Source organism: Rhineura floridana, chromosome 15 (genome assembly GCF_030035675.1).
Source record: "Rhineura floridana isolate rRhiFlo1 chromosome 15, rRhiFlo1.hap2, whole genome shotgun sequence".
In the NCBI taxonomy this organism is placed as follows: Eukaryota; Metazoa; Chordata; class Lepidosauria; order Squamata; family Rhineuridae; genus Rhineura; species Rhineura floridana.
In genome coordinates, this window is record NC_084494.1 from 36,571,890 (window position 1) to 36,599,318 (window position 27,429).

The window sequence follows — 27,429 nt, forward strand, 5'->3', positions numbered from 1 at the left end:
ATAAAACAAGGTTGATAAAACTAAAGTTTCTAGTCTTCTGTTCCTCTGCCCTTTTGAACCAACAATCTTTTCATCAGTCCTCAGAGCCAGGCACTTAAGTAGATTTAATTCCTGTTGCCCTTTCACTCCTCTCATTCAATCCATTGCTAAAACTTGCCCAGCCCCTTCCCCTTATTTTGGTCTAGTTATTTTACCTCAGGGCTCTCATGCTGTTCTCTGTCATTTCTCATCTTCAGTCTCTCGGTTTGAGTCTTTATTCTGCTGCCTGATTCAGTCATTCCACCTGCTCTTCCAACCACATATTTCCTCTCCTGTATCCCATTTGCATTCACCAAAAAGTTATTTTTAACATTCTTGCATCCCGCTTCTTACACTCTGTATATTCCTTCTTCCGCTGCCGTCAGTTTTTTGTTAAACTACATATCTGTTGTTCTCACTTGTATAATGTCCATTTCCTATCCAGGCACTTTACAGGTGGAATTCCTTTGCATCTGATATGTCCTCTGCTTCTTCTCTTCCCACTTAAAAACTCCTTCAGACCTACCTTTTAGTTAACATTTGAACTTTTTCTTCTTCCCTCCCAGCTCAGCTCCCATCTTCATTTTCCTCTTGCGCTCTCTCCACATTTTCCTTTTATGCAGTGTGCGTTGAGGGCAGTGGTTAGAAACACCTGCACAGGTTTATATGTGAAGTACCTAGCCACTGCATGCACACGTAACGGGAGGGATTTACTGAAACGCCATCCCTCTAGGTGTAGCAAGAGTTAAAAGTAAGACACTTGGCTTTTTGTTATAAATGTTGTTGCCTTCTGTTAGTGGAAGAATCTGGTAGCGCTTCTAAAAGAGATGGCTGCACAGAACTGGTGCATATATACATCTATAGTTGAAACATCCTCAGCGACACCACTGAAAAGCACTATGCGTGAATGGGTCAAGCTAAACCCTCTATTTAAAAAGTAAATAAGTAGTATGCTTGGTGTGTGCCTCGTTTTGGAGCAAAAGGGGCAAGCTCATGGGAACGCCTGCCCTCTATGCTATGATTACCTGCTTAGTTTGTCTTACTAGCCACTTCTCAGCTAACCTACAATACTAGCTCTGGGTGAGAGAAAAGTGTTGTGTATTTGCAGGGAGGGAGGCTGCAGTGAGACAGCATCAGGGGCAGAGAGTTGCCTCTTCCCCTCAGGCATGCACCCATTTTTACTCTTAAAAACTGGATGACAGTTTTATACATGATTGCTTAACCCCAGAATCTGCCCAAAACAAGGCTGCTGTCACCACAATCTAGTTTTGCTCCAAGGCCACATGAAAATTGAGGCTGCAATGTAACGAACAGATCATTTACATATTCAGTCATCTCTTGGTGGCCACACATAGGTGAACCAATATCATACACTGCAGCCTTATACTCTAGGAAATAAAAAACCCTGACATTAGAATACAACCCCAGAAGACTTTAACAAGTTTTCTTTTCTTCTATCCCATCTCCCTCCACTTCCCCAAGGAAGACAGCAGGGCTCTGCAACTTTAATAGCAATGTAGAAGAGGGAGGTTTCAGGAGGCGGAGTTTCTCATGTTCTCCCCATAACCTTCTGTACTTCCCCTGCCGACATCAGAGAGGGACAAGAACAGACAACACATGATGGCTCCAGCATCAGAGATACAGCATTTTGACAGGCTCGTAGAATCGTGTAGGTACACAGTGGAGCAGGTATATCCCAATGGCTAAAAGGCTGAGCTACAGATCATAATATCCCCAGTTCAACGCTCACCCCTGCTATAAACTCACTTGGTGATCTTAGGAGAATCACTGCATCTCAGCCCTCAGCTGCCTCAAGTGCAGCAGAGAGATAAAAATACCAGCCTACCTTACAAGGGTATACGAAGCATTACAAGATAATGTATATTAAATGCTTTGAACACTCTAAAGGACAATGGAAAATGCTGGTTTTTTTAAAAATAATTGAACAGATTCCCCACTCCCTCAAACTTGGCAATGCCGTATCACAATCTGATTTTGAAGTACCTCTCAATTCTAACAGCCATGTGCCGTATTGAGCGGGTGGGTTACAAATATTGTTCGAAAAACTGGAAGGATGAAGGCCCCTCAGGCACAGAGGACTAGTTACATGAATCTCTGTGGATAGTCTTGAGGGACATCTGTAAAAAGGTTAATGGTGGAAGTTGCCTGGAGAAGTTAGGACCAATTCGGTGTCAAAAGTTCAAGATTTTTCCAATAGGTGGCACCCTTTGCTAAAACATCAACAATCACCTCTAAAGACACATTCACAACGAAAATATGGTTGTAGCTCATACATACAGTTTAAAAATTGCTGCAATATAACAGCAAGCAACTTTCAGCTTGGCAGACTGGCTAGTAAACTGTTATATGGGGCAATAGCTTTATGAATTTTCAACGCTGGTAAAGACCTAGGGTGTGCCAAAATGATTTAGGCCCCAAGGAGAAACATTTAAATATCCTTTCTTCAAGCATACTTTTTACTCTACGAGTGGTCCACAGGAAAGCACTATAAGATATCTGAAAAACTCTGGACGCTGAAACATGTAGCCCTTTATAAGAGAAGGACATGAGGTGGTGCCCATTGAAATTCCCACTCTCCCCAGTTTAGTGCCTCAGTGCTAAATTAAAAATGCAGCAAGCAATAGAGATCACATGAGGAAGGAGTTTGCCTCCACTGGGTGGACTAACCAGCCTGCATACAATCTGTAAATTCTACAGGTGCTGTGCAGACACAGGGATGATGGAAAGAGAGAAGAGCCAGCAAGGGCTACCTGTGGGCACCATGTGAAATAAAAATTTTGCACATGTTTTGAAGTTTCAGAATAAAATTTTTAAAAAGCCAAAGTCATGGAGGCCCCTAACTATAAGCTAGCCTTAAGTCTTGCTAATACATCAGGAATTACTGCCATTTAATGTAATTACTGCCATTAAATTGTGTCCCATTTAATCCTTGGGGTCTCCAGAAGCTTGCATGAGGGTGTGAATCTAGTAAGATCATTTCCCTGGAAAAGAGTTAATCCGCAAGAACCAATTTTTCCCTGCAACATGCAGCCACAGGGGAGTCCTTGGGCTGTTTGTATGGCATGAGGGTAAGGCTCCAACAGGCTTGGATAGTGCTCCTTATGAGTTGCTCCAGAATCCTATACAATGCACAGTGAGATAAGTCAACATGAACAGTCCTGAGGCTGAAAGCTGGAAAACCACCAAGTTAGAGAAAAAACATTAAGCAGAGATTTGCCATTTTCAATACCTTCACATACAACTCCTCCCTCCTCTGCCCCGATTATCACCCAACAGCATCTATAAGACACAATGTGCGGGGGACACACCCTCAAATTCAGGAAACATAAATGCTGATTTTAGCATGCAACTTAGAGGAATTTCCTTGGTAATCCCACCCGTTTGTATGCTTGCACTATGACAACAGGTGGGAAGAGAACAGGTGGCAAGTGAGCTCCAGTAAGAGTTAAAATGCATCGTCAGGTGCAGGTTTTTTAAAAATGAAGTTGCACTGCTTTCAGTCCCAACTCCCAAGGAATATTCCACTTCTGAAGCTAGTATTTGCTTTTGCGGTATATTGGGGGAGGAGGGAAATCTTCCACTGGTGGGATTTGCATTAAAAACCTGCAGGAGACACGCATTTGGTCATGTGTTGTTGAACAAGACACTCGGATATCCCCCGTTTCCAAGTCTTTCCTTAAAGCAGATGCCCACTGTTGCAGGTGTAGGGCAAGTCCCACTCTCAGCCTACTGTGCAATCCCTGTTCAGTTTAGCTCAGTGCAGCTTGGAAAGAAGACCTCCTCAGTGAATTATGCCCCTTCTCTGTCTCCCAAAGTGTTGCTTCAAATGTGCCACATCAGGCGATTGGCTTACAGTCTGTCTGCACGGAGTGTATTTGGCTCCTCCACCTGGGTGACTAAATTTCATATCTGAAAGCCGTTCTGCATCTCTAGTTTTGCCCTTCTGACTTTTGTCCTGTTTGTATACACTTGGCCGTTAGTCTACTCCCTGACCATCCCATGGGACCTTTGGCCTGGGCACACCCTGTGTATGCTAACGCTGAAGATGGTACGCACTCTTCTGCGGGCTGACTTTGCAAAATGGTCCGTCTTTGACGAATCGTCCTACAGTTCCCTCTTCATTCAAAACTGGCATTTATGAATAACACGCTTCAAAACAATTGTGAAGACTATTCCTATCAGATATTCAGGAAAGACAGCAGGCCAAGGGGGGCTCCATCTTTTACGCAGTGCTCACATTTGCAGAAGAAAACAGGTGTTGTGCTGTACGGAATGTGGCATTAGTTGCAGAATATAGCTTGCTGAGAATCTCCGCTTTCATTAAAAAAAGGAGAAAATTAGGTTTCTCCTCCTTTTGGTTGTAAACACATGCTTGAAAGTGTGTGGGCAACAACCAATGAATCTCAGAAAGCAAAGGATCTGCTGAACGAGGCTTTTGTGAGCAGAGGGTGGGACTACAGTGCCTTGCACAGCTCCTTGCCCCTCCAATGAGTAGTGGAACCAAAATAAATAATGTATAATAGTATATAAAAAAGAACTCAAGTTTGTATAATGTATGAAGTTTGCAGAATTCAGCTTATCAATGCAGACATTTGATGTCCTTGGTGAAGTATTACCTTGGCAAGTTGCAATTCTGACACATCTAGCGTGCTTGCGAAACCACCATCAACACTGCAAGTGGTTGTAACCAGTTATGGGTAGGGAATCCTGGGAGGTGCAGCATTACAAGGTTGCTGAGACTCCCCAAGTCCCCCTACCACAGTTTTATGGCAGTTACAACAATCTAACTTAGAACCATAGAATAGTAGAGTTGGAAGGGGCCTATAAGGCCATCCAGTCCAACCCCCTGCTCAATGCAGGAATCCAAATTCCCGACAGATGGCGGTCCAGCTGCCTCTTGAGTGCCTCCAGTGTCGGAGAGCCCACCAGCTCCCTAGGTAATTAGTTTCATTGTCGTGTGGCTCTAACAGTTAGTGAGCTTTTCCTGATGTTCAGCCGAAATCTGGCTTCCTGAAACTTGAGCCCATTATTCTGTGTCCTCCACTCTGGGATGATCCCTGCCCTTCTCTGTGTGGCAACCTTTCATGTACTTGAAGAGTGCTATCATATCTCCCCTACTTCATAGTATGGTGCAGACATGCTGCTAAAAGGAACTGCATACGGTATGCTATGTTTACACATCTGAATTGACCTTTGCGTTCAGTATGGGGTGCCATTCACACAAAGGAAAGCGTTGGGCTGCCCTGCAGTGATGATGCAGGAGGGCACATCTGTCTACAATAGAACTGTCTCAAGACTCATAGCTTCGTACAGGAATGCCTTCCCCACCCCTCAAATGAAGTGTGTGATGTCATAGGCCACATAATTCCCTTCTGTTTTCCATTTTTAAAGAGGGAATCAACCGAATGCTTGCCAGAGACACTATTAAGAATACAGTGGGCATCTATATGAACAGGAGTAAGAAGTATGAACTTCTGTTCAATGAGAATCCCATATTTTTGCTTTCTTCTTTTCAGCTCTTTTTTCAAGTGAGATAAGTAGAGGGAATAAAAGTGCACTAAGGCTCTGCTAGAGCAAAGGTTAGTTCAGACACCCAAAATCTTCGCCATGAAATCTGCTCTGTCCAGGAAGGAATGCACATTGGCAATGTACAACATGCAACCTGAGACATCCAGGGAGATAGCCACAGCTTCCCGATGGCAACTCCCACGATTCTGATGGCTCCTTTTGGTGCATCAATAATATTTAGTAACTCTATACAACTCCCCAGTGTTTAAAAACACTTGATCACAGTACTCTTTTCAACCTCCTGGTATGGTAGGCCATGTACAAGATGTGGAAATTGAGAGAACAGCAGCTTGCCTAAGTGAGTTCATGATTGTATAAGATCTGAACTGGCTCACACAGCTCTCACTCTTAGCCACTCCCCTGTCTCTCCAGGGTAGCCTATACTACTTTTCTGGGTTACTGCAATTGAATTTGTGAACATCCCAGAGCACATGCAAGTTACATTATCCAAACAGATGCATCTGTAGTCTTAGAGAGAGATCTCTGGATGTGTGAACCAGCCCTACGTATCTGCTGTTATGGGCTGGATATGCAAAATGAACAATCTTACAGAAGTTAGTTTGTGAGAAAGGGATTGGGGAAGAGGAAGTTTGAGGGGTAAGGTGCTATACTGACATTGCAGCTGCCTCCATTCTTGCAAGGGTTGCTGTCACATTCGTTGGTCTCGATCTCGCAGCTTGTCCCAGCAAAGCCGGCCCGGCAGCTGCAGGTGTAGCTTCCTTGGCCAGTGTTGGTGCAGGTGGCGCCATTCTTGCACGGATGGTGGTTGGTGCAGTAGTTGAGGTCCTGGTTGCAGAAGAGCCCACCCCAACCTTCTTGGCAGTTGCACTGCCACGGCTGCATGCAGGTGCCATGGAGGCAGCCTGGGTAGCGGACACACTCATCACAGAAGTGCCCTTGCCAGCCAATACGACACTTGCACTCTCCGGGCTTCTCGCAGTACCCATGGCTGTTGCTGCAGCCAGGCAGGCAAATGGCTGAAGAGTTAAACAGAGAGGAATGGGGGGAGGGGGGAGGGAGGGAGAACAGAAAAAGAGCCAGTGCTGTTGCTGTACAGATATCATGCATCACACCAACATCTGGCACCTGCCACTGTGCCAAACAAAAGGCCCCCATGCCACCCAAAAAGGTGAGCCACCACAGAGCAGGGCATGGCTGGCCTGGAACACGTGGTCCCTTTTAATCTCTGGCTGCTCCCCATTGTTCCTGGCTAACAAAAGCAGAGTGTCTGGGAAAAAAGGGGGGACTGCCTCCCCTGACCCACTTTTAAGAGTAGGCCTCCTCGCCTCACAGAGACACACAACTCTGTAACAAAGGAATTGGGAGTGTGCGGCTCACATGACCCTGGTTAACTATCCAGCCCTCTCCCCGCCTTTCCCCTTGGGAAGTTAACCAGCCCTTCCATATGCCAGGCTCCAAGGGGAAGCTATGTGAGGCAATTAAACTGTCAAGATTTACAGGACCCTAACAGGAGGGATTCCCCAGGCCCACAGCCATTTCTATGGAGACTGGCAAAGCCTTCCAGGGGCCAGGAATCGAGACTCTTCTTCGACTCCTGTCTTAACTTTGATTTGAGGGGGTACAAATGTGCATATATTGTTTTCCCAATTTTCACACCGCCTCTTAGTCTTTTTAATATCTTCATACCTCACAAGTTTGTATTACATCACTCTCATCCCAATGCCTCAGTAAAAAGACAGTCACCACATTCATTTGATCAATATTACTGTTGACATTTTTTACTGGGAAAGGGGCAGAGGATGTAGTGTCTCTGAACATCTTCAGAATGTCTCTCTCTTCACACTGTATTTATGAGGAAGCAAAGCTGTCCTGGTCAAAAGGAGTGAATTCTCCCCCTGGTGGCATGAAAGGAAGGGTGTCTTTTGCTAGGTATGGTTTTGCCTGTGTAAGAATATTTCTTGTTTTCCATTGAGACACACTTTGGGAACATAATTACCTTGCTGAATTAGACCAGTCTCTCTTCAGCAACTGCCACCCACATTCTTCTGAAAGCTCATAGGAAGAGCATGATTAACATACTGGTTTCAGTTACCTTCATGGCTAATATCTGTCGATAAGACCTCTCCTCCTCAACACTTTCTTAACACCATCTAAGTTAGAGAAGTTTCCACCACATCTTGTGGCAGGGAATTCCACAAATTATGCATTGTGCAAAGTACTAGCTTAAACAGATTACATATTGATTTCAACTAACAGGAAAAGAATATTTTTAGCCACTTCTCTTCTTATAATTTTATACAAAATGTTCTCTTAACTAAGAAGCCACAACTGGTTTAGCTTTCCCTGTTCTGATGATGCTACAATCCCTTGATCGTTGTAAATGCATTGGGTATTAAAACCCCAATCTTTCCCCCTCTACCCATGTTTTCGGTTGCCACAGTCTATTTGTAAAGGCCTACTAGTTATCTTAATCATCCTATAAATTTGGGGTCACAGCTGACCCTCAAAAACCAATCTGCAAGAACGTGTAAAAACACTTCTCCCTTAGCTGCTTCATATGCCACTGCATTCACCAACAGGAGGGATAGGAAACCCGTGGCCTTCTGGATGGTTTTGGGTCCTGCAGCCAGCCTGGCCAACGGTCAGGGCCGATGGGATTTGTAGCCTAGCAACTTATAGAAGCTTCCCCATTTCTAGTCTATAGTTAAGGGGGTCAATTGCTCTGTAGTGTTTCCAACACAGAGACACCCTGGTATATTTGTTTACCTTGAGAATTTCACTAAAAGGACAGTTAGGGGCCAATGAAAAAATGGGGGAATCCAAAAAGTGCACAGTTAATAATTCCAGTATGATGAAAACTCATTGAACAGAAAAATAGCTATGACATGTTAAGGCACAGTTAGAAAAGGTGTTAAATGACTCGGGATTTTTTTAAAACCCCCTACCTCTAGGCATTGGCTTGGAAGAAAAGAGATGAATGATTAAGAACATAAAGATCACCTTGCTGGCAAAGATAATCTAGTCCAGCATTCCATTTCCAACAGTGGCTGGCAAGCCCACAACAAGAACATAAACATGATAACTTTCTATCCTTTCCCCCACCCCAAGCAACTGGTATTCTAAGGTATACTGCCTCCACATCTGGAGGTTTCACTTAGTCATCATGGAAAATAGCCATGATTAGACCCGTCTGAATTTCTTATCCTTTTAAAGCCATTAACATAGGGACCATCATGAGGCCATATGCTTATTTTACACTGTGTAAACAAATAGTATTTTGTCTGTCCTAGATTTACTGCTAACCAATTTAGTGGAGTGCCCCTAAATTTTAATGTTATGGAAGAGGGAAAAGAAGTTCTCCACACCATGAAAATTTTCACAAGCTGATTGTGTACCTTCTTACTCATCATTTTCTAAACTAAAAAGCTCAATATATCTTTTTAGCCTTTTCTCAGCGGCAAAGTGTTCCAATCCCTTGATCTATCCCCCCCCCCAGCCCCACCTTTCCCAGTTCTACAATATCCTCCAAGGTGGAAGCACTGGAATAGCACACTGTATTCCAAATGTGGCAACGCTTTAACCTGTTGCAAGCTGCCCAGGGATCTTATGGTGCAGAGCAGGTTATTATCATCATCATCAAGCTTATTTTAAATCCCTTTCCTAACAATTCTTAACAGGACAGATTCCATGGCAAAATCCCATTGCAATCCGATAGGAATCTGTATGTGTGTGGGAGGTGTCTTTAGAAAACACCATATACTTTCCCAGTATAGAGGCATTCTAAATAGGTCATGTTGTTTTATGTTGAATTGGAGCCATTGTCAAATGCGTGCACGTGAAATATCATCATCTGAACTCAGCTCTTTTCTCCCACTGCTACACCTGCTATATCTCCTTCTCCTTAGAGGCTACTTACGCTCAGAGCAGTATTCACCCCGCCACCCTGCTAGGCAGATCCTGCTGCCAAGTTCGTCACAGGTGTAGTGCCCAAAGGTATCATCCCGTGGCCGGCAGTAGTCTGAGCAGCTCTCCCCATAATAGTGCTCATCACAGGTGACATGGTAGGAGTAACGCAGCTCGCTTTGCTCTCCAAGCTGCACATCTTGTGACCAGTCCTCACCCACAGCCAAGCGGCGGCGTGTAGCCAAGCGACTGATGAGCCTCTGGGCATCCTCTAGAGAAAGGGAGAGGGGAGAAAAGAAGTAGGCAGGTGGGTGGGTCATTTAGCATTGAGAGGAAAGGGAGCACAGAGAGATTCTTCCAGCCAGAAATGAGGCTCAAAACCCTCTGAACTCAAGAATCCAAGGATCTTTGAAGGCACAGGGTTCAAGGAATTGTGCTGGAAATAAACTACTTGTATATAAAAAATTCACGCTGGACACTTCTGTAGAAGCTATTCAGGAGTGTACGCCTTACAATTATACTGTCCACATGTGCACTTGGGGGGGGCAAGAGTACATGAACTGCAGGAGGAGCATGTTATACCCCAGAATTCTTATATCTTACTGTGCAAGCAGCTGTACTCAAGGCTGTGTCCTATGTAGAAATGTGAAGGCCCGGGCAAAAGCCAAAAACAATTGAACCCCCCCACCTTTCCCCTGAATTATTTTGGGCCTTCACTGCTGGCTTTTTTTCTGGAAAAAAACTGGGGGGGACTGTGATGTTCATGTATTAGTGTATATATGGTAAGTGCTGTTTGTATAGGAGATACATGGTAAGTGGAATGAAAGAGGAGGGGGGAGTGAATGGGCAGTAGAATGCTGGATGATTGGCTGAGTGTTTAGAATGGCTGAGGGTATAAATGGAAGGATGACAGTTGAGTCTGGGTGGATGTTAGTGGGTTGTTTTGGTGGGTTTTTGAGAGGAGATTGTGTAGAGAGTTGGTGGATGTGAGGAGAGTGTGGAGTTCGGATTAATACTAAGACCAGTACCTCAGGAATAGATGAAACCATATGCTTAAGTGCCTTTATAAAGTAATCTTGTTATCTCTGTTATTTAATAAATATATTTGGTTTACCAAAGGCCTGATCCTTGGCTGGGGTTCTACAGACCAGAAGGGAGGGTAAGGTAAATACCAAGGCTGAAGGGTAACAAATGGTGGCAGCGGTGAAGAGAATAACACCACAAGTATTCAGAGCAAACCAGGATTATCTGCATTGATACAAAGGGATTGGGACAGCTTAAGCACGCAGTCACAGAGGTAACCTGATAGAGAGACTCAGGCAGAGTCTCTGGGAATACGGGTTATAGGACGTGACTGGTGGTGCTGCCTAGCAGGGGGATCTGGTGAGGTCTATGCTAGAGCGGGGAGAGAAACCATAAAAAAGGACAGTCCGGACTGGTGGAGTCCCTGGTGGTGCCTAGTGACAGGCAGTAACCACGAGCAGGTAGGAACCTGACAGGGAGAGCCAGGGAAGGGCGTCACAGGGACACACAGAAAAACTCCCAGAAAAATGTTTTCCCCAATTTTTTTCCAGGCCTTCACATTTGTAGTCCTGCAGGAGCACAGAATATGGCACTGGATGCAGTTCCTGAAAGTTTCAACCTTCATTTAAATACACTCAACATGCAACTGTTTTGTAGTCCTCCTGGCTGCAAATGGATGTTTACATATGTATGAAGCAGCCTTATACCAAAGTGGAAGATTGGCCCTTCTAGCCCAGTGTCATCTGCCCTGACTGGCAGCAACTCTCCAGGGCCTAAGGCAGAGTGTCTTTTCATCACTTGCTGTCCAAACTTTTTTTTTTACTGGATATGTCCATGATTGAGCTTGAGGCCTGCATACAAAGTATGTGCTCTACCACTGAGCTATGGCCCCATCTCCCTGACCTATGTGGGCAATGGTTGGGTACAGTTCCCTTGCCATTGCCTGCCCCGTCACTAGCAAGTCCAGAACCATGCAAGATAGTGAAAAAACACAAATCTGATCATTTCCCATAATTTAATCAATTCTGCAGATCCTATCACTCTAACTATGTCTCTGGAAGCCATGGAGGGTCTCAGGAAGGAGAGAGTACAACATATTCCTGTAACGTACAAACAGTGTACAGTAAAATAGCTTGTACACATCCCCCTTTGAAATAGGGTCCATATGCAAATTCCTTCTTGCTGTAACTTTGAGAAGTGATCTTTTAAATGAAAACTTAACACTACATACCATAATCCCTTGGTAAGCCAGCCTTTTCAGTATCTTACCATGGCGACAATTTTAAGTACAGGATTTGGGGTTGCCTGAACTCAGAATAAGTACACACAGCCCTGATTTCTTACATGCAAGTGCATTCTGTGAAGGAATCTTATTTTGAGTGAAATAGCAATTAAGGTTTTAACAAGCCTCTGGACAGTTTTTTAGGCCCATGGAATTCACTGCTACAAGATGTAGCAACAGGATTCCCTATAGTATCCCTTGTTTTTGATGAAAATTGCTGTTAAAAAGTACCCCGAGGAAGGATTTGTTTCTAGACAAGTTAGGCCTAAAATAAGTCTCATTTCAAGCATTTGGAGTTTCTTTTCCCCCTGATCTGCTAACTATGATGTACTTTGTTCAGTCATGTCTCTTATTTGCTAGGAAACCTCTAAGTGACCTCTTGTAAACCACTTTTCTTACCGCTTCAGTCCCTCTCCCGCATGCAATACAAAAGCCATTTTTGGCATAAAAGCAGTATATAAATAAATAATGGGATAACACTGGAGAGAAAACAGAACTTTTATTCCCAGTGTGTCTACTATCCTTACTCTTCAATATTGTAAGATATTGTATATGCATATATACACACACAAGTGTAAGGATAGCTATATAATTAACCAGGGTGCGCAGGTGTGGGGAACCTTTGGCACTCCAGATGTTGCTGAACTATAATTTCCATCAGCCCCAGCAAGCATGGCCAATGGCCAGCGGTGATGGGAGCTGTAGTTCAGCAACATCTGGAGGGCCACAGGTTCCCCACCCCTTATCTAAGACCTCCAACACAAAAAATGAAGGTTTAGAGAATATTCATAAGCCCTTTACAGATTTTTTTTTTTTAAGGGATGAGTTTATCTCAAAACATGCCTGGAATAAAGAACACAGTGTTCCCCCACTTCCCTCACACACATACCCCACACAACTTTTCTGTTCTTGTGCCCTCAACATACTTCTTGCAACTGTTTCATCCATCATCACTTTGCATATTAGCCTGCCTTACAGGATTGTTGTATGGACTGAATTCATGTACTCTGAACATTTGTTTGCAATGTGTTACCTCAAAAAAAAAAAGGCATTACTTACCTGTGGATGGCTCTCCTGAGTCAGCCCTCCAAGATTCAATAATGAGGGAGAAGGTGCCCTGGGAGAGGGGAAAAAAGAGAAAAGGCAAGTGAGAGGCTTGAGGTAATACAGCAGATGGAAAGATAGTTGGGGAGGAGAAAGTAGCATTGACAATGGTACTGAAAGCACTGCTGTGGCTCCAATTCATTTCTCAGTACAATGCAAAAGGTTCCCCCAGATCCATTTATCCAGCATTCATCCTGGTCATAATGGTGGTTAAATGACACCCAGTCTTTACTGAGCATTAGTTCCACTTTGTTTGTGGAATGGTTATATGGCAATAAGCATTCATCCTGATTTGCTTGCAGGGCATTTCTGTCCTCCCATTACTTCACCCCACACTTTTCAATACTATTCCTCCTTACTTCCCAAACCACAACACGCCTGGTGTTTTTTCCCTAAGTGGATTTGTTGCACTAGGTTGACAGAGCACGTTAACCCACCTTAATTGCAAAAACCTAAAGTTCCGCTATGGGCTTGAATCCCTCCTGCAAAACACTGGCAGTATTTTGGAGGCATCCAAAGCACTGGTGTTTTTACACCATCATAAAATCTGCTCCCTTTTTATAATATATTGAACAGGATCCATTTTAACGGACTCTGAGATTTTGTTCTCCTTTTCAACTTTTGAACAGCCGCCGTAACAAACTACTTTGAAATAAAACTGAAGGAAAAAAACTATCTGCAAATCTGTTAGTATATCTTTTATTATTTGTGGAGCTTCTACCAATCAGACGGAAGAGTTTTGGGATCTGGTTTTGTTGAGGAGGAACGACAAATTCCAATAGCCCCAAATATGGCTTGGAATCAGGGCCTAGTTGAAAACAGGACCAACCACTAACCTATTTGAAAGTGGAAGCTGAGGCCTCTCTCAGTCATGGGTAGCACGCAGGAGGGCACCCCACCACTCACATATCAATGTGTGAAGGAAATGCCAGCTAGTAGCCATGCCTGCGGTCAATGGCAGCATCCCCTTGTCACCCACCTCGCAACACGTTTCTGCTCACACGTAAGGCCCACTCATTGCTGCTGAATGCAGTGAGACTAGCCGGCACAGCCCCGCAGCCATGGTGCATGTTGAGTGAACACTGAAGGGGAGGAAAGAGAGTTATGCATGCCCATCTCAGACTGGTCTTGCTCCAAGTCAAGACCCCAGGAGGATATTTCCTGCCTGGCACTGACCATCGATTCTGAGTTGTTATGGGTTGACACCTCCATGCCCCTCAAAAAAGCCGAGTGTGTTTATGTAGCCAACTGAGTAGGCCTCTGTTGGCTCCTCACAGCTCCAAAGGAAAATTAAGATGAGCCTTGTAGCTGGATCAGGCCAGTGGCCCAACTAGTCCAGCAGTGGCCAACCAGATGCCCCAATGGGAAGCCCACAAGCAGGACCAAAGTGTAAGATCCTGTGGCTTCTTGCAAATGGCAGAGCATAGCCATCATGGCTAGTAGCCACTGAGAACCTTATCCGCCATGAATTTGTCCAAACCTCTTTTAAAGTCATACAAGCTGGTGGCCACCACTGCCTCCTGTGGGAGCAAATTCCAGAGTTTAGCTATCCACTGCATGAGGAAGTACAGATGCTAGCTGGACTCTCCCCCCCCAAATAAGCAAATAAATAAGCAAGCCATGCCATAGCCTTTTGGTTAGACCAATGCCAGCACCAGCAACTCCTTGCATGCGAGGTAAAGGTGGCTTTCGTTCAGAAGTAAATATTTTGGTTTGAAGTAACTAATTCTAAAGTAAACCTTCAAAATCCACATTGTAACATTTCATCAAATTTCACAGTGTCTACTTACATGCACCCTGTGGGAATTGTTGGAAGTGGGGCAAGAGCAACTCCCGTTCGGGTTCTTTCATTTGTATTCCAGAAGGGAGATAGAGTGAGGGTCCTCCAGCTGGCTAGGCTGGCCTACCTTTACCTGTGCTCTTCTCTCCCTAACTTCCTTCCATTGTAAACTGATATGTTCAGGGAAGCTGTCCTGCCCCTCCTTCGTTTTCTTCTTCCACTGTCCGAGGAGAGAGAAAACATCTCTTTCTCCTGAGCCATGAGGGCAATACCCACATCTGGGCATTGCACCTCCAACTTAGTTAGTTAGAACTAGGTATGCCTTTCCTATCTACTATGTATTTCTATAAATACAGTAGCTTTTCTTATTTTACTAAGTCTTAAGTCCCAGCGATCCTAATGCAGGGTAAAAGCCCGCTACTTAGGTAAATACACACTGGCACACACACAGCTCAGACCATTGAGTATCTCTGCATATATATATTTCCATAACAGGAATTAGGATTTCCCCAACTTTTCATGGCAGAATTCCCCACCTCCCTGCCGTTATCACAATTTGCTTTAGGGAGGGGGCACTTCTCAGTTTTGCAAAGTGTGATGTGTCAGGTGAGAGGGGAAACAACTACAGTTTGACAGATAGAAGTTCAAAGCTCCCCCAGGCTTATGGAGCTAGGGGTGTGTGTCCTAGTCTTTATTTCCACAAACCAGGTTGCACATATATACAACTGGGGTTCAATATATCTGTTCAATGCACAGGAGCCAAAAAAGGTAGACCAGCAGCTGCAGCAACTGCTTACTATTTTGCATAGTCAGATGGGGACAAGCGGGGCCCTGCAACAGAATGTTGCAGTGGAGAATGCTTGTGTTTAAAGCCCAGCCAGTTAAATATGACAAACTTAGTTTCAGTAAGTCGATTACTTAGCTGAATACAGCCCTCAATGTGGTGTGAACCATGAGGTGACTTATCCAGACAGTGATATGGCGTTACACACACACACGTTTTCCCCCGTTCTCAGTATCTCAATGACTCAGTCGCATGAAATGCCAAGGGGCTGTTTTTGGGGTTCCCCCTCGAAAAAGGTTTTATCTGCAGATTTTTTGTACTGTGCATACCTCAGGGGTACCCCAAGTCCAACAGGGCTTCTCTTGTGTTTGGCACAAGCAAGTAAAGGCTGGAACTGGCTATTAGGATATACATTTGAATTGGGGAAAGTTCGATTCACATCTCCACTAATCCACAAAGCTCTTTTGTTCAGCTTGGTTATGCTCTGAGCCCAAGCTACTTCACAGGGTAGCATGTCACTGAATACCAATCCCTCATGGGTTTCACAAAGGTATCTGGCTGCCCAGTGTGGGAAGCAAGATGCTAGACCTTTGCATCTGATCCAACTGGGCTCTTCTAATGTTCCAGATGTTGCTGGACTGCAACTCCCATCATCCCTGACCAATGCCTCATGTTGGCCTGGGGCTTATGGGTGTTGTAGTCCAACATCATCTAGGGACCCAAAAGTTGGGAAAGGCTCATCTGGAGGGCACCACATTGCCCCCCTCTAGGATAAAGACAGTGGGGCAGAAATAATGCATAGCAGCCTGAGCAATCTGGGGGAAAGACAGAACGGAAACCAAATCGGAGGTTGGGTCTCCAAACAATTGGAAGATGCCATATACATGGGTGTGAGATATCATCTTCCCCACGTAGTTTCTCCCACAACTTCTGGTTAGGAACAATAAAGCACAGAATCATACGTGAGACAGCAAACATCCACTGTGAGAGAAAAACAGACACCGAGAATTCCTGAGGAAGCTATGGCGAAACACCTGGCTGTGAAATTGAGATGTTCAGAACGTGCACAGCCGAGTCCTGGGAAGGAGCTCACCGGCCACTTGAAGTGGAAGGGGACACGGATGGGCCCACTGGTGGCCACAGCACTGCGGTCAGCAGGGACGATGTCACTCAGGGCTGCCCCAAAGGTGCAGGGGGGCTCTGGGGAAACCACGGCTTGGGCGTGTTTGAGGCAGACACGGAAGAAGAGGCGGCAGGGGTGGGCACCACGGCACAAACTTCGGGGGCTGCTTGTGGTGAAGGAATGCACTTGAAGTTCGAAGACGCCAGCCTGCTCAGCCTGTGGGGGATAAGATGGGGGGGGGAGGAAACCAGTTAACATAGGAGAGTGAATTCCTTGTAGCCCCTAGCCTCATCTTCCTCCACAGAGCATTCAGGCAAGGAGAGGAGAAATTTACACACTGGGCAAGTGCCAGCTAGCCAGACTCTAAGTTGTGGTTGGAAGCCAATATACTTGCCTCTGAGGCCTCAATCCTCAGCCACCCTGACCCCCCAGAATTCTTTATTCCAATGGGGCCTGCATTGCAGCTCTTCACAAAGCACAAACCTCATTAACCCCCACCCCCCAGAACTGCAACCAGTAGCTGCAGTTGCCAACTTTCTCAGAAGCTCTTGTGAAAACATTTGTCTCCATGCTGCCCAAAGGAAACAAATATTGCCTGCTGATTTCTGCAGTCAAATTGTCATTAAAGGGGCAAGATCCGGCCATGCCACTTTCCCAGAAACACCAGTTGGTAACCATGCCAATACTTCAGGGAGCTCCCTCTCCCTCCCCGCCCCCCCCACCAAACAGCAGTGCTGTTCCGCACAATCCTCTTCTCTTACCCAGGAACTTGCATCACATTCCCTACTCTATCAACATCTGACCACGCCAAGCATCCTCTCTCTGGGCTCTTCTTGCAGAGAAAACGATGTCTACCACCCCCCACATAGACAACAGGACATCCCAATCCCCCCCATCCTCTTTCTTGCTACATAATACCCCCCCATTCCCTCAGACCACCCTCTTTATAACAATAGTGAAGTATTTACTGAAAACCATTGTGCTAGGCCCTACATGGAATCTAGAAACACCATCTCTCTGAAGCAGGCTTAGTGGCTACATTAGACTGCACACTTTCCATCCGCCTTGTCTCTGCTTAGTCTTTGCCATTATGTATCAGACACTCTGCACTTTCCACCAGTTCCAGCCTGCTTTCAAGAGTGCTCTGCTGAAGCTGGAGGTAGGCATTTATTTTATTTATTTATTACATTTATATATAATCTTTTCCTTCAAGGAGCTAAAGGTGGCATACATGGTTCTCCCCCTCCTTATTTAAGCCCTACAACAACCCTGTGAGGTAGGTTCATGGCTGAGTGGGGATTCAAGCCCTGGTTTCCCAGATCCTAGTCCAACACTCTAACCACTACACCACACTGTTTTTAATATGTTTCTAAAGATGTTTGTTTTAATAAATTTTAAAATCTATTTTTTAGGATGCTTTAGCGTGTTTTTGGTCTTTTTGTTTGCTGCCCTGGGCTGCTACTGGGAGAAAGGGTGGCAAGGTATAATAACAACAACAACAACACACAGGTGTGTGTGTTTCTGTGTGCACTAAGGGCAGGAGGGAAGCCTCCCAAAGGCCCTGTAAAAACGTTATGGGCACAGCTAGTCCCCCTAAAAGATGAAACCCCCACCCTTCTGCAAACAGCCAGCTGGAATACATGTGGTCCTTTTCTTTTGCAAATGCACTTTTCCACTCACCATTACACAGTACTTACCAAGAAGTTCTCCTGATTCTCCCCACTGAACCCATGGCTAGAAGCTAGCCTTCCTTATGTTCCCTAAAGCACACATTCGCCCAATTTCCCATAAAATATCCAGTATTGGAAAAGCTTAAGAACGCTGGTCAAAAGTCCACGCTTATTCCTAAGCACCACTTCCCTGGGAAAGTACATAGGAAGGATTACACTCTACGCTTAAATACAGCCAGAATTTAGTCCCAGAGCCTTCTTTTCAACACCAGGGGTCAACTTTGAAATAATAAAAAGGGGAGGGGAGACACATAGTCCTACAGCATCTGAAAGACTAAATTATTGTGACAAGATCTAAAGATCTGTGACAAGAACAGTGAAGAGAGGTATGTGTTTGAAAACCCATCTCTCTATACATACACAGGAATCCAGCGGAAGGGGAGAGGGAAATTGCAATACAAGATTAAAATGCAAACCTCCTGAAAACAGTTCCGAGGGGGTGAGTAATGTAAGTTCTAAGCGTCAATACAAAAAAGATGTCTGTATTACAGACTTGTATATTCCAAAGAGATGTCCATACTGTTGGGGGGGAAGACTTCTAGGGATGTCTCAAGACGGTCACAGAGGGCTGCAACAGATGCTCTTGGAGGTCACTGATTCATAGGGTCACCATAAGTCATAGTCGACTTGGAGGCACATAACAACAAAATCTCTCTCTTGCCTACCCCAGTTCCTGAACTCTGCAAGCATCAGGGGGAGCAAGAGTTTGTTCATTTATTCCTGTCCTAGAGTAACCAGGCGGGGGCCCATTGCCAGATGAGAGAAAGAGAGAGCAGGGGGAAGGGCTTCTCCTGGCTCCTCAATCTTTAATGCCTACGCATTTGCTCTTGCTGTGGTCTACAGGCATGCAGCACAGCTCACAAGAATATCCACATACTCATCTGTCCCCAGCGATTGCTGGCATAGGGATTTGCGAGGAAGGGTGTGCACAAAGAAGAGGGTCTAGAACAGGGGCAGCCAATATGGTATCCTCCAGATATTCTTGGACGACCAACCCACATCGTCCCTAACCTTTAGCCATGTCGGCTGGGGCTGATGCAAGTTAAGAGTCTAAAAGGTAAAAAGTTTAGGGTGTGAAAACCCCAGTTCACAGAAGATTAAGGTTTTCAAGGGGCCACAAGTGTGTCTATGTTGTAATAAAAAAACACACAAAACTGCTCTTTGAGTCAAGAAGGATCCTGAATCGTGAAACACCTTCTCCTTATCAATGATGCACAACAGCCAAACTCTAAATATCTTGGATGAGGGAGAAAGGGTTCTATAATACAATCACCAGGAAAGCTTCAAGCACAGCACTGCTCTTTTTTGAACACTATCACCCACCCACAAGTTCAGTTCCCAAATCATACATACCACTTTTTAAATCCTCCAGTAGAAGACATTTCCAGATTTTACCCTTTTAATCTCTTTGCCTTTACTGTATCTGAATCCTTGTTTTAACGGACACCCATTATCACTGCTGCAAGATACCTAAGGGGGCTTTCAGATGAGCGTTTATTGTAGGATTGATGCTCTTCGTACATACAAGCTCTGGCAGTGTCCACACAACCTCCACAGAATCAAGATTACATGGTTTGCTTGCTGCATTGAGCTGTCCATATCCCACTCTGGGATTGCATGGTGAAAGGTGGGCTATACGTGCGCATAAATCAATCTCAGCCCATATTCGCTCTCCATTTAATCTGGATTTACCCTTTCATGAGGAAAACTGATGAACAAAAAATTGGTTACAACTAACCAATCTTTGATTAATGAAGCCTCTGTCTGGAAGCACTCTAATTAAAATCACATTTCAAATCGGTACAAAAACCTCTAAAGACGACAGCAGTTGTGCCCTATGCACCTCCCAACACAAGACTGGACTCCTTGACAAGCTTCCTCCTATCTCCACTTTCAAAGGATTGAGCAGAAGTAGTAGTTAACGGGACCAGGCCACTCAGCATGAAGCTCACTGGATGACCAGTCTTTTGGCCTAACCTACCTGTGTTTAAAAGGGGGTGCCATATACACTACCCTGAGGTCCTTAGAGGAAAAGTAGGGCATAAATGTTACAAATAAAAAGAAGAATAATCAGCCTTATACAGAACCCAGAGTTTCATATTAGCACGTGCTTAGGTAGGAGGAATAGCGGTAGAGTCCTGGATAACAATGTGCAGCCCTCCCAAAGGCTGCACATGTTTCCCACATACAAACAGTAACGAGGACTAGAAACGTCCGACATCCCACACCTCCTTCCTTTTATTATGAAAGTCTTGTGTGAGGCCTCAGGGGTGCATCCTGAAGCTCAGATGCCAAACCGCGTTACTGTCTCTTTATTCAGGTAAATTTATACCCCTCCCTCCCTCCCAAAAGGAGCCCAAAGCGCATCCTGACTGACCAACCTCCTACTCAGGACCCGTGCTTGGGCAGGTACCCAACACACGCCTGCGCGCGCCCCTGTACTAAGTTACCCCGCTTTTTCCGGGGTAACCTCAACTGCCGGCTCCCCGGACTTCGGATTCACCTACCGCACCCAGAAGCACGCACCAGAAGCGGGCGGCGAATGTCCCCCCCGCAACTCGTCCCCGGCTCCTTGTGTACCGCGGGCCTGCTACCCCGGCGGCGGCGGGCCGGGCGTGCGCCCTCCGTAGGGAGAGGATCCCGTCCCTCTCGTCGGCGCGCACTCACCAGCTGGGCGCAAAGCAGGGCGAGGAAACCCGAGACGACGAGGCGAGCCATGGCCGGCGAGATCCCAATCGGCGCGGCAGGAGAGGAGGGCGCCCTCTGCGGACCCGAGTCCTCGGCGGGCGGGCGGGCGGGCGGGCGGGCGCGGCGTCGCACAGCAGCCCAAAGGGAAAACTTCCCGCGAAGGCGTCGGAGAGGAGAGAAGCCGCAGGTGCCACCCTCAGGCTGGAGAGACGAGCGACCGAGCAGCGCCGAGGAGAGACTGCCGGATGGAGGAAGCGCGCAGTTTATGAATGCCGGTGGCCGGGCAGCCTCCCGGCCTTTTATCGGCTTCGGCTCCGCCCCCTGTGGCCAACGGCCACGCCCCCGCAGGGCTGCTCCGGAGTCAAGTCCGAGGAAGCTGCCTTACACCGAGTCGGACCATTGGGTCATCCATCTCGTTATTGCCTACCCTGAGTGGCCGAGGCTCTCCAGGGCTTCAGAAGGGTTGGGGGTTGGCGGTTGTGTCCTCCCCCGCCCTACCTAGAGATGCTGGGGGTTGAACCTAGGTCCTTCTGCATGAGAGGCAGATGCTCTACCCCTGGGCTATGGCCCTTCCGCCTCAGTCTCATAGGAAAGGGCTCCATTTGACTCCCCCCCCCATAGACAATGAAATCTGCTGCAGGAGGGGCCAGCTAACCTTTTGGGGCCAGTGGGCAGATTTGGAATTTGGAGAGAGTGCTGTGGGCACCAGTCACAAAATGGCTGGCACGGGGGCATGGCATAACACAAAATCAAAGAGAGTACAGCCATTGCTGTTTCCACAGAAAACTTAATGTTTACCTTGGGAAGTCAGCAATGCTCTACTGGTCTCACCTGTGGCGATGGCAGCTGTTAAAGGCACAAGAACCTGGATTCCCCTAATGTCAATCCTAAACCAAAGCCTAGGTTGCCATCCTGTACCTCTTTACCTGGGAGCAAGCCCATTAAACACAAAGAGACTGATGCTGAAGTAGACAGGTATACCATTGCACTGTTAACTATTAACTATATTGTGAATTCTTAATGAGCGCCTGGACATTAGCTGGTGCACAGCAGAGACAAGCCTCTTTTGCAAAGCTTTCACGTTTTGCACTTGCCATTTGGGGAGGGATTCTTTTAACATCCACTTGCACTTATTGTGTAGCAGTATTTGCTGACAATAACTTGTAAGGAGTACCTCATCTCAGACAACCACATCACAGTAAAGATGTGTCTTGATTGCTAGGGGGAAAAGGGAAGGGCAAAATACAGAGATTCCAAGGACTACTAGAAAATAAGACCAAAAAAGGAGACATGCACTAAAGGAGAAGAGAAACAGCAGCTCTGTTTTCTCAAGGATGCCTGCTACCTGGTGTCCACACAACTTATTTGATCAATCAGAGCTCTGACTTCACTGTAACTAAAAACACTGCAAGGTTGGTTAGGCCCAAAGTCAACCAGCAGTTTCCTTTCCACTTCACTCTCCCCTCCGCAGCTACTCCTCACACCAGGAGGCTGCTTTGCTTCCTTTTATTTTTATTTATTTAATTTCTTTCATTTATACCCCACCTTTATTTCATCTTCCAACCCAAAGTGGGGTACAGTTAGTCTCCCATCCAGGCCCTGACCAGACTCAGACCTTCTTAGCTTTAGCAGAGGGGTGATCATAGAGCCTTGAGGCCGCACCCCATAGAATATAACTGCAGACACCCCCCTATAACTGCAGACACCCCCCAAAAAAGCAGCTTTCCCAGGATGGAGATGAGCACTGGTGAAAGTTAAAACGATACCTGCTGAATGTGTGCCTGCTGGGCAACTATTAAAGGCAAAGAACCTGGAAGGGAGGGCAGCCATATTCTCTCCTCTCCACAGTTCGGTAAGGAGGAGCAAAAAGCTGAGCTGTCCATTCTCTGTATGAGCTTTTGCCTCTGCGTCCCCCAATTATTTATTTTACAAAATCTCCACCATCTCTGAGTATGAATAAGTGAGGAAACCTTTCCGTGGAACCACAGCAGTGTTTTTCTTCAGTTTGAAAGGTCTGGGGAGAGGGGCGCTCTACGAACAGCAGGATTGCTCCAGCTGTATGCTAATGGGAGCACCTGCCCCCTTGAAAGTCTTTGCAGCCCGCTCCTCCAACTGCACCGCAATCCTAAACACGCTTCAATGTCTCCTTTATGCCAGCTGGATTTGCTTCCAAATAAATATGGTTATTGACCACGTTTTGTAATCCCATCAGGCACTCTAGTTCACAATTGACAGTAAAACTAATATTAGGGAAAAGATGTGAACATAACCTACAGACAAGACAGGAACAGTGGAGGCCAGCTTCCTACTTGGCTCTGGGTCAAAGGCTCCAAAAAGTGTGGCATGGGGGGGGGGAATAGCTGAAAGCAGAAAAAGAAAAACACAGACTCGGATTATTTTGTCATTCAGCGCTATTTCTTTATTCAATATATCCCAAATAGTAAACGTTCAAGGGCTCCACTGGTGACATGTGGACAGTTGTGGATAAATATATTCAGATGATGATATGTGGCACATTTTGTGAACAGCCAATTTTGTCTGGCATCTGTACTTATATCAAATCAGAGATTGCCAGACACAGAGGGAGGATGGTGTGGCAGAGGGGACGGAAGTGTTCAGTTTGTTTTAGGTTTAATGTATAAATGGTATTATGGAAAATCAATAAGTACACACAAAAAAAGCAAGACAACAGCATTAAACTCTTTTCTGTGGGCTCTGACTACACAGCCGTTCTCAGGGAACTCCAACAGCACAGGACATCCAGAGTAGGTACAATATTTTTAATTGTTTAAAAATGTTAAATTGACACAAACTGCTGATACTTATTTTTTTTAAAAACACATCAAGCATAGAATATACAAGATAAGGATCACGTCAGAGCAACTAGAGGCCTTCTATGTATTTAGCTTCGTTTCTTTTGCCTTTATCTAATTTCCTTTTATTGGATCAACATACAGTGGGGTACGGGCAGGCAGGTTTGATCTGTATAGGTGCCTGAGCAAATCGCCATTCGGTGGGGCACAAAAGTTTGCACATTATAACAATGTCCCATTCTGCAATGCAGAGCCAAGTGTGCCTGTTTTAAGCTGGCCTGCATTGGGACCCTGATTAAAAAACCCACTGTTGTTTGCTTTCCAAGGAAAGAGAAGTGTGGCTAAATGGCGTTGGCCTCGCAAAGGAGCATACGGAGTTTGATTCTGTGCCCAGCTCCTCTCCCCCCACACACATTTCCCCCCCAGCCACATGGCCCCACCTTGGGCTGTTCTGGGAGTGATTTGGCAAACTGTTGATTGCTTTATTATTCTAATGAGGTGGGAGGGGGGAGAAGAGATGCCCATCCCTCAGCTGTGACTCCAGCACAGGTTCAGCCCAGAAAGTGCCAGCTGTTGCTTCAATGCAATCAGTTAATGCTCAGCTAAGATGATCTCCAAGAGCTACTAGTGGGTGTAGTCATCGGAGGTCTTAGACCTTCACTTTTTTCAGAGTAGAGTCTCAGCTATAGGATGCTGGGCCCAATGTCCTGTAGGACCCTGCAGAGTTACGCTGTGGAATGGAGAGTATTGAGCGAGCTTATGTGTGTGTGTTTGAATGTTTGCTAAGATTCTACCTTTCCTGCAAATTAGTCAGACAGAGACTTTAAGCTTTAAAATAAGAAATAACTACTTTATTCTGGAAGTACATGTTTGATAGGAAAGGGTCCTATATCTAGCTAACTAGCTATGTTGGAGCACAAACACTGAGCCCAATGCTTGCCCCCATGCTAGGAGGAGAGGGAGAGACAAAGGAATATGTCTGCTCCCCTCTCAAGAGAAAGAAAGAAGCCTGGGAAGGAGGGAAGGAACTGGGATCAACACCCTCTGCATATCAGTCTAGCAGGAAGAGGAGACAGCAGGAGATCAAAGGACAGGTATAGCTTAGCAATCAAGAGGTCTCCTCTCTAGCTACCCTTTTTAACCTCATGCAGCCTCAACTCTCAGTTGAACCCCATATATTCCAACATCAGCAGGGTACCTATGTCTCTAGCATCCTATGAGACCATCAGCATTAAAGGGGAGTGTGTTACTGTGACGCCCTTCCCTGGCTCTCCCTGTCAGGTTCCTACCTGCTCGTGGCTACTGCCTTTCACTAGGCACCACCAGGGACTCCACCAGTCCGGACTGTCCTTTTTTATGGTTTCTCTCTCCGCTCTAGCACAGATCTCAATAGATCCCCCTGCTAGGCAGCACCACCAGTCACGTTCTACAACCAATGTTCCCAGAGACCTTGCCTGAGTCTCTCTATCCGGTTACATTCGTGACTGCGTGCCTATGCTGTTCCCAACCCCCTTGTATCAATGCAAATAACTCATAACTCGGGGTTGCTCTGGATACTTATAATGTTATCTTCTCCTCTTCACCGCTGCCACCATTTGTTACTGTTTCCCTTCAGCCTTGGTTATTACCTTACCCTCCCTTCTGGTCTGTGAAACCCCAGCCAAGGATCAGGCCTTCGGTAAACCAAAATAGTATTTATTAAATAACATTAATAACAAGATAACTTTGATAATGATCTACAAGCTTATGGTTTCATCTATTACTGTGATATTTGACATATTACTAATCCGAACTCCACCTCCCTCTTTCTCCACACTCTCCTGACATACACCAACTCACACCCACCTCCAAACTCCACCAAAACAACCCACTCACGTCCACCAAACACCACTCAAACAACCCACTCACGTCCACCCAGATTCAACTGTCATCCTTCCATTTATACTCTCAGCCATCCAAACACTCAGCCAATCATCCAGCATTCTACTGCTCATTTACTCCCCCTTCCTCTTTCATTCCACTTACCATGTATCTTCTATACAAACAGCACTTACCATATATACATTAATACAGGAACATCACAGTTACCCACTGAGAAGAGTCTTCGAACATGCTTCCTAGTCCTTTCCTGCTGATTGGAGCCAGAGTGAAAGGAGGTGAGTCAGCCATTGAGAAGATTCTTCTCAGCAGCTAACACACTCCCCTTTCATGCTGAATGACTCCTAGGGATATCTGTTGTTGTGGGAGAAAGTTTTAAAAGGCTCTCATTCTTAACCCTAGCAGCAAAAAGTGGGGTCATGGCTGTGACTAACATGGAGATACCCTGCACTTCTGAACAGTAACGCAGCTCCTCAGAACACACCCTCTAGAATTTCACAAATGAAAATAAGGGCATGTTTGTAACACTCAGGCCCAACACCCGCTGCTCTCCTCCCTGCAGCCACCAGTTGCACACTGTATTTGCTTATTCTCCAGTTTCATGTCTTCACCTCAAGTTGAGATGAATCTTTGTGTGTGTTCTTTTTCTTAGGCTGCATTCACACAGTACATTTATCCCACTATTATCCCACTTGAAACAGTCATGGCTTCTTCCCCCAAAGAATCCTGGGAAGGGTAGTTTGCGAAGGGCACTGAGAGGTGTTAGGAGACCCTTATTTCCCTCACAAAGCTACAATTCCCAGAGTTCCCAGGGGAGAGGGATTGACTGTTAAACCGCTTGGGGAATTGCGGCTGTATGAGGAGAACAGGGGGTCTCCTATTCCCAGGATTCTTTGGGGGAAGCCATTATTGTTTCAAATGGAATAATAGTGGAATAAATGTATATAGTGTGAATGTGGCCTTAATGTTCTACCAGAGAGACATAACATCCCTACAATCTGTTACCGGCCTTTCCAAACATGCTACAGCAGCTGCAGGGTGTGAATTGGCACGGTGGTGTGCCCTGCGTGGGGCCTTAGTTCATGTGCGCACATTTACCTGTATGCACGGTAGAGGGCACAAAATGCACCCTTCTTCACCCCCCCCCCCAGTTTCACTTCTAGAAAACTCCCTGAGGAGGAAGGCCAGCCCTTCCATTAGGCACAAGGAGGCAGCTGCCTCAGTCAGCAAATACTGGGAGGCAGCAGAGCATCCGCAGCTGTCCCTCCTAATGCCCCCTGGACACTTCCCTCTGTGGCAGCCTGGTATCTCCTGCCCCCCCCCATCCAGTCTGTTGCCTCACGTGTGGTGGAGGATGCCACCCCACCGTCAGCATCAAAGTTCAATGCAGCTGCCAGTCCAGTTGGCTCCTGTATGTGAAATTGAGAACAGGCACCATCTTGTCCCTCACCTGAAGGCAGCAAAACGTCTTAGGCCAGCCCTGCTGGGGAGGGAATCGGCAAATGGTAGCCACTCGCAGTCAGTCTTAAATAAGGAGGCATCCCCCCCGCCCTCCAAAAAGTGCGAGTAGGGCCAGAATTATCAAGGACAGACAGAGACTGGGAAACAGGAACCACTGGAGCACATGTTAAGAAATGCCCCTTGCACTGAAAGGGCGGGAAAGAGGGCTACCTTTTAGTCGCTGGGCTAGTTACAAGGGTATTAAGGGACAGATAGACGTGAGTTATGAGGTCTGGAGTGAACACGTAAATTG

At 46.0% G+C, this 27,429-nt stretch overlaps 1 protein-coding gene across 2 annotated transcripts in view; it reads right to left on the minus strand.

Annotated features, from left to right (window-relative positions):
- The window catches only part of DLL3 (delta like canonical Notch ligand 3), a 92,536-nt gene extending 71,283 nt beyond the window's left edge, over positions 1 to 21,253 (minus strand). For both annotated transcript variants that reach the window (XM_061597933.1, XM_061597932.1), the window contains exons 1-5: positions 20,965 to 21,253; positions 16,538 to 16,783; positions 12,836 to 12,893; positions 9,485 to 9,742; positions 6,223 to 6,584 (exon numbers count right to left, since the gene is read on the minus strand). In XM_061597933.1, the coding sequence (XP_061453917.1) occupies positions 6,223 to 6,584; positions 9,485 to 9,742; positions 12,836 to 12,893; positions 16,538 to 16,783; positions 20,965 to 21,015 (975 nt within the window). In that variant the 5' untranslated portion in view covers positions 21,016 to 21,253. The remainder of the gene's footprint in view (positions 1 to 6,222; positions 6,585 to 9,484; positions 9,743 to 12,835; positions 12,894 to 16,537; positions 16,784 to 20,964) is intronic.
- Between the last annotated feature and the right edge of the window lie 6,176 nt (positions 21,254 to 27,429).